This window comes from Carcharhinus amblyrhynchos, chromosome 1 (assembly GCF_965287045.1).
Source record: "Carcharhinus amblyrhynchos chromosome 1, sCarAmb.v2.hapA, whole genome shotgun sequence".
NCBI classification, from domain to species: domain Eukaryota; kingdom Metazoa; phylum Chordata; class Chondrichthyes; order Carcharhiniformes; family Carcharhinidae; genus Carcharhinus; species Carcharhinus amblyrhynchos.
The window spans coordinates 124,095,229-124,107,644 of NC_137324.1; the positions used below are offsets into that span (position 1 = coordinate 124,095,229).

A 12,416-nucleotide genomic window follows, 5' to 3' on the forward strand; every position below is an offset into this window, starting at 1 on the left:
ACCAAACATACAGCTCCTGGCTTTTTAATTATGTAGTATAAAAGCAAGGAAGTTCTGGTGAAGCTTTATAAAGCATTGATTTGACCTTAAATGTAGCACTGTGTCCAATTCTGGACACCACACTTAGAGAGGATGCAGAAAAGATTCAAGAGTTGACATGGACACAATGGGCCAAATGACCTCCTTCTTTGCAGTAACTATTCTCTGATCTATGATATTACTGTAAATGATTTGTTCACCAGTATCCTTGGACTTATTTGCAAGTTTTTTTTTGTCTTTTATTGCACTCTTCACTATACTTTATAGTCCTCAATTTAGTTTCATCTGCAAATTATGAATGATAAATTCTCATGTTCAAATCATTAACTGTAAATTATGAATAATAATGGTCCCAGCACTGATCTTTATGGAAAACTGCTTTCTATATTCCTTCAGGGTGAATAACTAGTTTCACTCTTATGTTCTGCTTATTATTTTTTAGTCAATGTGCTTTTCAGATTTGCCCCCTGAATCCATACTCCTTAATCTTCGTCATGAGCATATCATCCAGGATCTGACTGAAGGCTTTTCTGAAGACAATACTATATATTATCCACTGCATTTCCACATCTTTTATTTGTGTTACTTCTTCAAAGAATTCTTGTGCCTTAATTAAGCACGACTTAGCCAATCACAATCTATGCTGAATTTAAAAGAATAAACTTCTTGTCTCTTGTTGCACCTAAAAGTTAGCATTCATTAATGTTATTAATTGAATATTTATTATGAACTGAATTGGCTGTTATATTTCCGAGCTTAATACTGATGACAACAACTACTTGCTTTTAATTTAAGACTTTCACGAAGTAAAACGTCCCAAGTGTTTCAGAGAAGTGTTATCAGGCAAATTTAGGAGCATTTTAAAGAAATGGGAGATGGTTTAGAGAGAGATTCCCTGGGAAACATTTTGACATGACCTGGACACATGAGTATGTTACATTAATGTGTTACTTTATTTCTTCTTCAGTCAATTTCATGACTAATGTCAACTTCTATACTTGAGGCCTTGCAGCAGAAAATCAAAAAGGGAAAGTTTCTGGGCTGTAGAAGACAATTTTTATATACAAGTACTAGTCTTAGGTAATCGATGGATAATTCATTCAGTAAAATTCAGAACTGTAGCAGCTTAATGTAACAAATCATGTCAAGATCCAAACTGTACTAACTTACCTCCACGCTCATGTCCTGATATTCATCTTTTGCAGAAATACACCAAAGGTGATCACGATGGCCAAATTCAATAACATTTTCCGGCTGAAAGATGTTTGTTTAATTAAAAAATGTCTCGACATTTATTTTTAAAATTATTGCTCTGCATTAGAAAAAAATTGCAAATTATTGTATGTAATCTTGGTTGAGATTTTGTCAAACTACGGAAACTAACTTACAGAAAACTTTGCTTCTTTAAAATCCTTGGGCTGTTTCCACATTTTCAAGGTAGTTTTAAATCGATAACTATCCGTGCATGGTTTACTTGCAGTATTGCCAGGATCTGTGGGGGAAAAGAATCAGTAGGTACAATTTATTATTCTTATCATTCACTGACAGCTTACTTTCAGAAATATATGTACTGCAAAGTCCTGTGTATTTTCTAACTGATAATACTTGTGGTTAGCACTGCTGCCTCACAGTGCCGGCCGGGGACCTTGATTCGATTCCTAGCCCGGGTCACTGTCTGTGCAGAGTTTGCATGTTCTCCCCATGTCTGTGTGGGTTTCCTTCGGGTACTCCAGTTTCCTCCCACAGTCTGAAAGACATGCTGGTTAGGTACATTGACCCGAACAGGCGCCATAGTGTGACGACTAGGGGAATTTCACAGTAACTTCATTAGTGTTAATGTAAGCCTTACTTGTGACAAATAAATAAACTTTACTTTTAGCTACACTCCCAGACTTGTTGGGTCATAAAACTTTACATGAGAATGTAACCCATAGGTTCAATTTAAGGTAATGGAAACCAATTTTTATAAGAACATTTCTTCAAGTACAAATTCAATCATTATTCACTCTGAACTTCCATAATAGCTGGAGAGAATGTCAAGCGCCCATCAAAAGCACCTAGCTCCAAGAGCACATCATTACTGAATCATGCTAACAGAAGCGTGCTCTGCCTTCACAAGCTTAGGTTTACCGCAGAGGCAGTGGCACAGACTATGCTAATTATTGTGCCACCTGCTGTAATCTGTCCTGCAAACAATCTCAACAAGATGGATTGCACTTTAATGAACCAAGTCCATGATTACCCTCACCTAAATATCCAAGCCCTTCTAAATGGCCACAGATGACATCTTCGAAATTTGTTAGGCAGCCCAGATGCATAAAGTAAATCTCTGAGGCTGTATCTATTGGAGTAAGTACTCATACTACTTTGTTGATCAGAAACTGTCTCTAATTTTACACTTGACAAGGTAAAGAAAGAATCTGAATGTCCTGGATATTTCAACTTCAAGAGCCAGGGAATCACTGTTTGCATACATATTGACATAAATGTGGGGATAATGAACCACATAGGTTTCCACTCTTTTGATGCCCAGTTCAATGTCATGTGCCATAGAACTACTGAATCTCTACAGTGCAGAAACAGGCCATTCTGCCCAGTGAGTCTGCACCGATTTTCCGAAACAGCATCTGACCTAGGCCCGCCCACTCCTGTAATCCTGTGCATTTATCAATAACCAAACCACTATCCTACATGTCTTGGGACAACAAGGGGCAATTTGATGGCCAATCCATCTGACTGGCACATTTTTGGACTGTGGGAGGAAACAGAAGCACCTGGAAGAAACTGATGCAGACATGGAGAGGACATGCAAACTCCACTGAACTTGGTCCTTGGCATTGTGAGGCAGTAGTGCTACCCACTGTGCCAGCCCCACTTTGTGTAGGGTGATCACAGAACTGTTACTGACCTCTTGAAATAACATTTCCGATCTATTAGGTCAGAACTTCCAAGATGAAGGAAATTAAAGAGTTAAAAGGAATTTCCATAACATTAGGTAGCATCAATATCAGGGAAGTAAGCTGGAATTCTGAAGGGAAGTGAGGTCAGGAAGGGGCAAGTGATACTAAAGAGAGACTATATCTTGAGAATGATAGAAAGTATTTCATCAGCATTAGTGGGCATATTGAAGTTATGTGGATCATAATGACAAAACAGAATTACTATAGGAAGGATCTGATTGCACCAAAGGAGTACAGAGGAGGTTCATCAAGATGTTGTCTGGGATGGAGCATTTGTGCCATAAGGTGAGACTGGATAGGCTTAGATTGGTTAGACAGGGAAGGCTGAGGGAAGACATGATTGAGGAGTATAAGATTATGAGCAGTACGGATAGGGCAAGTAGGGAGGAGTCAATCACGAGGGGGCATAGTTTTAGAGTGAGGGGTAGGGGATTTGGTGGGGATCTGAAGAAAACTTTTTCACTCAGAGAGTTGTGGGAATCTGGAATGCATTGTGTGGGAAGGTAGTTGAGGCCAAAAACATAACCATTAAAAACTATTTGGATGGGCACCTGAAATATCATAACATTCAAGGATATGAGGCAAGTGCAGGAAAATGGGATTATCAAGCCTTTACTGGGAGATATTGTCGATGCAGACTCCATGGGCCAAAGGTCCTTTTCTGCACTGTATGACTCTATGATACCAATGCATTTTATTTGCGATAGTCAAAACTAGCCCTCCGTTTTTGTGATGGTCAAGTAATGAAAGATTGGTTTCAAGTTATTCCATTCATTCAACATATTAAACAGAGAAACAATTATTAAAGAACAAAACCATTGATGGCATATCATTTTTTCATATCTAATCTTTTTTGGTGAATTTGGTTCATTTTCCATTTTGGTACTCAATGCCAGCATCATTCACTCAACAGGTCAGAAATAAAATGGTTAAAGCAGAGTAAAGATTTCTCCTGTGGCCCAAAAAATGTGTTTTTACTTAAACCTCAGACAGGGTTACAATTCTTCCATCTCCCATCTGACTGGTGATATCTGCCCCTGGGTACTGAGCTGAGAAAGATGGCTTTATGTTTCTTTCATTGTAGGCAGAGGTTGCCAATGCTCAGTTCATACAGGATGCCTGCAGGCAGAGAGGACTTGCTACTTGTCAGTCAGAGCTAGATTCAGATCCAGGTCTGAGAGATGAAAGAACAGACTCTGAATGCAGACTCGAGTATTAGAACCATATACAATGTTTAAAAATTGAAATCTTACCTAAGGTGCTACTGGGTTTTGGTGTATCTTTTGTCAATTGGAGTGCAGAGATACTATCCATTACTGGTTTTATAAGAAACTGGTGTGGTTGTAGACAAGTCAATTCATCATGCTTCTCTAAAGTAGGGAGGACGATAGCAAGGTTGCTCTTTACCCTTTTGGAAGCAAAGAACAAGTATAGATACAATAGGCAAGATATTGTAATAAGCAGCTGTGATATTAACTAAAAGCTAATGTTGTGAAACATATAAAATGTCACTGTTCGAACAATAATTATAAGCTAACTTTAAAAGTTCACGCTACAAAAGCCACTCTAATAATAGTAGCATCAGACTTCAAAGTTGGGAACACCAGATTCTCCTCTAAAAATGTTCAAAATCTAGAATCATTCAGTTTTATTCTTATATTTTGTGGCATAAAGGCAATGGACTATTTTGAAATTAGAGCCTAAAGGATTATAAGGGACACTGTAATTAAGCTTAAAACTCACTGGAGATGCAACTACCAGTCTAAATTAGACTTTTGAAAAATAAAGACATCCATAATGCCAGCTTTAGTAATGAACATAGAACACTACAGCACAAACAGGCCCTTCGGCCCACAAGTTGCGCCGATCACATCTATACCTACCAAGCCATAGAACTATCTGTAACTCCCAATCTCATTAGGTCCCATATACTCATCCAGAAGTCTTTTAAAAGACCCCGGCAAGTTCGCCCCTACCACCACCAATGGCAGCCGATGAGTGTGGTATGGAAACAATGCAATGAAAGCCGAGGCTTTTTTAAAGATATATTTCATGGGATGTTGGCTTCACTGGGAAAACCAGCATTTGTTACCCATCATTGTTACAAATGGGAGACTTATTATGCCATTTCAGCGCACAGTTAAGAGCTAACCACTGTAGGCCCAGAGACAAAGATTGGCTAGACCATGTAAAGACAGCAGATTTCCTTCCGTAAAGGACATTAGTGAACCAGATCAATGACAGATTTGTGGAAGCCTTACTAAGACTGTCTTTCAACTCCATATTTATTAATTGAATTCAAATACACCTATGACTTCTGTTCTAATATCTCCTCCTTTCACACCTCAACACATGGATTTGAACCCATGCCCCAGGTTATTAGTCTTGGTCTCTGGATTACTAGTCTGATGCCATTCCTACTACACCATCATCTCCCTATGGTAACAAGTTTGGAAAGTAAGTATTCCAAAAGGATCATATGGGATCAACAGGATTACTGGATTTTTATTGATCTGAATCAAATACAAATGGGTCAACTTTCTGGTGCGAATCACTGTGGGAAGGACAGAAAACGTGGCAGACCATTTCAAGCTCCGTTGATCTCTGGCGGGAACTTCCAGTTTCTGAGCAGGTGTGACTAGAAATCCAGGCTGAAGAACCCTGAATTATATGTGACATCTATAATTATTAACTCTGTAGTACAGTATTTCTATATCTATGTATGAATTTATATTAATAATTCCTTTAAGTAGATAATGCTTTTCAATGTAGGGCAAGAAAGTGAGAATTTTATAAAGGCACGTAAAATGATGGTGTGACACCTAATTTTTAATATAAGTTCCTATTTGCATATTTCAATATTTTAAATTTATTTAATAGTTTAATTTTTATTTTTAGAAAATTGCACTCACACTCTTTACAGAATCACCCTATGGTGAACTAGTAGCAGTTAAGTATTAGAACGTTAACTCGGGTAATTATCGCAACAAATTGCATTTATACAAGTGCTTTTTATGTAGTAAAATATCCCAAGCTGCTTCACAAAAGTATTAACGAAGAACACTGATGGTAATTGAAAGGAGGAGATATTAGAACATGTCATAGGCTTTAAGATATATATTAAAGGAGGATAATGAGTTGCAGAGGTGTTGGAAGGGAATTCCAAACATTAAGATCTAGACAACTGAAGACATGACCACCAGTGGTGTGATAAGTCAGGGACGCATCAGAAACAAAGAACGTAGGGGGCGATTCTCCTCGCCGGCTGCTAAAGCAGTGCTGCGGGCTGAGAAACTCAAGTGGAGGTCATGGAGGGGCTTCCTGCTGGGCACCATGGCCTCCGTGTGTTTCCAATTGCCGGATTTCTGGTATCGTCAGCTCTGTGCCAGAAATCAGCACGGAGCTGTATAAATTATTATAATGAGCATTTGCATATCATTAGCATGCACAGGATTGAGGTCTCCAGGCCTGCTAGCCTCTACCCCCCATGCCAGGAGTGTTTCATGCATGCGGGGTTTACAACAGCTCCCTATTAGCGGGGAGCTGGCAACCTGACCTAATGCACGCAGGGAGCACCTTGGCACTGCCACTGGGCAGTGCCAAGAGTGCTGGGTCTCTGGGGGGAAAAGGGGGTGGCGCAGATCAGTGGGGTGGGGGGGGTCCCGCTGCCACTCTGTACTTGACGGCGACAGTGAAAAGGAGGCCAGTGATTGGGGATGGTCATCAAGGTTGGAAGAAGGGGGAAAAAAAAAATCGGGACTGCTTGTTGGGTGGAGGGTGGCAGGGGGAAGGCAAGGAGAGATCACAGCAGGCTGAGGGGGGCTGTCATGGCTCACCAGCGATGCAGGGCCTCAGAGCTGTCCAGTGATTAGGAGGCCGGTACTGCAGTCTACTGCACATGCGCTGATATTTGTTATGACAGGTCAGCGCATGCACAGTGGCCTGCTCAGTGCTCTGCTGCTGGCCTCTCCAACGGGAATGGGCCCTGCCCACAGATTTTTCATAAGATTCACACACGTGTACTCTGCAGTGCACAGAGTGTGGGAGATTCATGTTGAAAATCCCGCTGAAAAAAAATCAGTGGGATTTATTCCAGTTTTTATGCAAATTCAGCACCTTGAATTTTTTTTGGAAAATCCCTCCCATTGAATTTGCAGAGGGTTGTAGAACTGGAGGAGATTAGTTATAAAGATAAAATTTCTTGATGCTAAAAAAAGAGTGGAGCATTAAAAGGGTAATTCCTATGGAAAAGGATCACCAAACCAAACATAAAGTAATTAAAAAAGTTACCTTTCATTTAAGTCACAAGCCACCTGTGAATGAAACAAGCATGGCATTAGAAATAATGGTGTAGTAGGCTTTACAATCTATACCAATACCTTTATTATGTACATTCTGTAAACGTTCCACATCTCAGTTCTCTGACTGTGGAGATCCTTCTCAAACCTGCTTCCAGGGCTTGCGTATTTCCCTCCAAGATGAAAACAATATTCAAGGTACAACCTGGACGGAGCACGGTACAAGTCAGCTCAACAGCTTCAAGCCTGAATTTGGTGGATCTCATTACTTGATTTGCTTTTTCACGTGGGCTTTCAGTGAACATAATCAGAGTGGAGTTTACCATTACTTTAAAATCCCTTTTAGCATACCTCTCTGAGCTAGTTCAACAACTCAAATTGCTTTCCAAGATGCATGACATTGCACTTATATCTGCCCCAGTACTCTCCACTTCCAAATATTACATTTCTTCTGTAATTCCATGGCAATTTAACCAAACTTTATGACACTCCTTCTGCTGTTTTCGGTTTCATCCACAAAAATCCTGAAACCAGATAATTCATTGATAAGCATTGATTTCTCAGACACTCCACTGAGCGCATGTCTCCAAGCTGACATCACTTCCTCTACAAACACTTCTATAAACCTCATCCAGCCCCACACTACCCAAACAACCTTGTATTTCCTCTCACTCTGGCCTCTTGTGTCTATTGCCCTCTAAGTGTCTCTCAATTAGCAACTGTGCCTGCTGTGACCCAGAGTCTATGTTCTGGAATTACCTCTCTGAATCTCTGTGCCATTCCACCACCTCACAACACTTTAAAAACCTCCTTAACATCCACCTCATTGGCCAAGTTGTAGTTCAACCATCCAAATATCTTTTCCATTGCTTCAGCATCCATTTTTTGATTATGCCTCTATGAATAATTCTCTACATTAAAAGTTGCCACAGTGCATCTTAATAGCAACATAAATTTGCACTAATACATTTCAAAAAGAAAATGGGCACTGATGGATAGTGTGTGCAAAAAAAAAATCCAGCAACAGATATTGGGGCTCTCATAAGCTAATGTCGAATCAGTTTTCATCTTTCACTTACAACTATGACAGATTTATTAAGTAGATTGAGAAACAGGACTGTCATTGTGTCATTTGGATTACATTGCCTTTCTTCATTCTCTGACCAAAATGCATCACTTCACTCATCACCGCTTAATGAATCACAGAATGGTTCACGATACAGGAGGCAGCCATTTGGAATGTCGAGCGCTTGCTGGCTCTCTGCAACAGCAATTCAACTTGTCCAACTCCATCCTTGTCTTGTACTCCTGCAATTTTCATCCTTTCAGACACTTTTTGAATTGTTTCTGGAAAGCTATAATTGACTCCAATTCCACCAAATTCTCAGGCATTGCATTCTAGATTATAACCACTCACTGCTTAAAAAGGTTGTCCATCCGTTGTCCTTTGTTCTTTTTCTAATCATTTTAAAATGATGTCCTCTGGTTCTTGGCTCTTCTGTCATTGGGTATAGTTTCTCCCTCAATACTCCATCTACCCTGCATAATACTGAACATCTCCGTCAAATCTCCTCCCAATCTTCTCTCCTCCAATCTATTTGCATAACTGGGATTCCTCATGTTAGAACCATCCTCATAAATCTTTTCTGCACCATCTCTGAACCTTATGTCACGGACCGGGGAGAAGAGATAAACTGAAACCACCAATTTCCTTCCCCTCTGCCCATAATCAGTTTAAAAATACCCTGACCTGAGCCCCTCCAGCCCCGCTCAAAACCCCAGCCCCCAGGAAGGACTCCCCCCACCCCAAATGCTGGCAGTGGATGCTTTGCCCATGGATACCCTGGAAGTGAGTGCTGAGTGGTACTTAACTCCTTGCACCCGCTCAAGAGTCCATGGGGCCTGGTCCTCGCTTTTAGAGAACTGATGTGATTGATGCCTGGGTGACTTCCTCCAGGGGGAAGGGGTGGGGCTTGGAGATGGCAGCATATTGGAGGGGCTGTTGCATTCGACTTTAACCTCGCTAAATTAATGCAAATTATTTCGGATCAGGTTATAGTCCTTTCTGGGCGAGATCCTGATGACATCAGGTGGAATAGATGGAGGGGCGGCGGAGGGCGGGGAGGGGATCAGAAATCCCGGCTGTGATTCTCCCATCGTGACCTGCAACTTTTCTGGCAGATCGAAATGGAAGGTGCACATTGCCGGCCTTGTACCGGGATTTGTGCATGCACCAGGAATGCATGTGCATGTTCCAGAGCCGGCAAATTGTCACCAGTCAGATCACGCTGGAAGCCAGCGGGAAGGCAGGTGAGTATCTTGAATCTTTTTAAAATGTATTTTAAATTGGTTTAGCAGGTCATAGTTGGGAACTTTCAGGTCATGATCAAATCTCCCACCCTGCCAAGAATACTTCATTCCAGGAAGGTTCAATTCCCCATGTTTGGGGAGTTGGGTGGCGGGGGGTGCCTGGGCATGTGCACTCTGGCAATGCCGGCCTCTGCCCCGGCACTGCCCAAGTGGCAAAGTGCTCATGCCCAAGGGGCACCTCAGTACTGCCCATCGGCAGTAAGTTATTTACCATATACAAACTCATACCATGTCTACTGAAGTTAATGTTACTGTCATATATGTTATATATATTAGAAAACAGTGGCTATAATATCAACCTCCAGGGAACATCAGCTGTAAAATATTCAATGTGACTCTACTTTCCGCACTTTAGCTAATTTGATATCGACACTGCCACTGTCCCTTTCATCCTATGTGTTAAGTTTTGCTAACATTTCCATAATGTGTTACTGAATACCTTTTGAAAATCCATAGGCCAGCTTTTCCCCTACCAATGCTGAGAAAACTTGCATCAGGGTCCAAAGTGAAGGCATGGGGTCCTGTAAATTTATGCTTCCCAGACTGCTCAGGATGCAATGGAAATGTGAAGGGTCACAACTCGTTGCTTACATAAAGTGACATTAGGAACGGCATTCGAATGGTTGCTGCAAATGCAATTTTTCACCTCACTGGTATTCTCATCAAGGCTGGTGGAACATGTCAGCTAAGTCAGTTTGTGAATCTTGGGGGAAGCCTTTTGTAGAGCCTGGAACCTTAATAGCTCTCACCAGCTTCAAATGTCAAATAATATGCTGTATGAGTTAAATATGTTTTTAATGTAATGACTGATCATAGGTTCTGCCCTTAGAAGATAATTCACCATTAAATTAACCAGCATTGTGTAAGTGGTCATATCTATTAGGATACTTTGTCCAGTGGATAAACAAATTTAACGCATTCATAAGTATCGAGAATCTGATTTAAAGGTGTATCTGGACAGCGTGTTTTGAATTTTACATTGATTTAATAAGTATTATCATAGAAACGCTACAGTGCCGAAGGAGGCCATTTGCACCAACAACAATCCAAACTAGGCCCTATCCCCGTAACCCTACATATTTACCATGCTAATCTTGCTAACGGATGCATCCTGGGATACTAAGGAACAATTTAGCATGGCCAATGCACCTAACCTGGACTGTGGAAGGAAACTGGAGCACCCAGAGGAAACGCACAGACACAGGGAGAATGTGTAAACTCCATACAGGCAGTTACCCAAGCCAGGAATCAAACCCAGGTCCCTGGAGCTGTGAGGCAGCAGTGCTAACCACTGCGCCACTGTGCTATCCTTCTTTAAAGCCATGATTTCTGTTAACCCTTTGAAGAAACTGAACAGATGCCAGACTTCTTTGACTGAAAGTCCATCTGGTGAGTCATCGAAAAAAACAAATAGCTGGAGATCTGCTTCAGAAACTTCAAAGACACTGGCTGGAATTTTGCGGCCAGTCCCGCATGTTCCCCAGTAGCTGGGGTCACATACAACAGGAAACCTCGCTGATAATGACAGGATCAGATACCATCGTGGGCCAATGCTGGACTGCCCCCACAGCCGTGAGCCATGTCTCACGGCTGTGGTAGTAGAAAATCCTGGCCCCCATTGTATTGAGATCTATAGCATTTGTTTATTCAGCTGTGCAATGGAATCTCATTATGAATGCATGGCTGAATTTTAAACCCCATCAAATGGATTCTGTTCACCTGAGGCTGTTGGCATAGCTGTGGAGGGAGCTGTATGCTTTATTTGACTGACAGTTTTATGTATAGTTAAAATGATTAAATGGTTTGGAGGTTTTTGAATGGCCCTTTGTTTATTTTGATAGATTAATGAACACATATTTATCTGAAATACATCTGCCGTTTTAGCACGGGTTTTAATCCTTTTTTTGGACACAGATGGGTTGATACCACCACTAAAACACCACAGAGAGGAATTTCAGATGAACATGAGATGCGTTTGTACCCACTATTCCATATTTCATGGCCCAACAGGTTGGAGCAGGAATTTACACCGACTGTCTTTGTGGCATGTGAGGAAACTAAAAGCAAGAATAAAATATTTTTGAATTGATTAAAATTATAGTTCACTTTCTTGTAATATCTTGAAAGTTATGGAGTTACAAGAGGTGACAAAGTAACTGGATATGGTTTTCTTGCTCTTAGTTCTGATAAAGTTCAGATGTTTCAAAAATTCAGTTATTACTCCAAAAATTGGTTTTCCTAACTGACGGTGTTCCTCTATTGTTAATTAGGGAGGAAAATTGTGACTGGGTTTACAAAGGCTAAGTCAGGGCTACAAGGCCCTGAGTAGCACTAACTAGAATACATCATGGGGAGCTGGCATAGACCCAAATGGCCAAGTGGTTTTCTTCTATGCTGCAAATTATTCTATGACTTGAGAGGGGAGTATTTTTCCAAGGGGAGTTTCAATGGCTTTGTATTTGATTGACAACTTTATGAACTTCTAAGAGGGGCAATTTCTTAGAACTAGATTTGAATGGATGACTATTTTTATTTCATGAGCATTTAAAAGACTTGCTAGTGTTATTATGTTGCTCATAATTTCTATACAAAGTTGATACTGAGTTAGGAGGAATCAGGGTTAGAACTTTCACTTATTAGCCCATATATTTTCAATGGTAAATTAATTTTGTCTCAGATTATTGTGTCTAAAGGTTTCCTCATCATTGACATTGTCTGCTAGCTTGTTGGATTTATCCCTTTCTCCTTT

General features: G+C 40.7%; 1 protein-coding gene across 6 annotated transcripts in view; it reads right to left on the bottom strand.

Moving 5' to 3' along the window:
• LOC145344803 (uncharacterized) overlaps window positions 1–12,416 on the bottom strand; it is a 31,687-nt gene that overhangs the window by 12,687 nt on the left and 6,584 nt on the right. For 5 of the 6 annotated variants that reach the window (XM_080191978.1, XM_080191998.1, XM_080191987.1 and 2 more), the window contains exons 4-7: window positions 7,290–7,312; window positions 4,253–4,407; window positions 1,428–1,531; window positions 1,210–1,293 (exon numbers count right to left, since the gene is read on the bottom strand). In XM_080191978.1, coding sequence (XP_080048104.1) covers window positions 1,210–1,293; window positions 1,428–1,531; window positions 4,253–4,407; window positions 7,290–7,312 — 366 coding nt within the window. The remainder of the gene's footprint in view (window positions 1–1,209; window positions 1,294–1,427; window positions 1,532–4,252; window positions 4,408–7,289; window positions 7,313–12,416) is intronic. The other variant, XM_080192009.1, reaches the window with a different exon arrangement.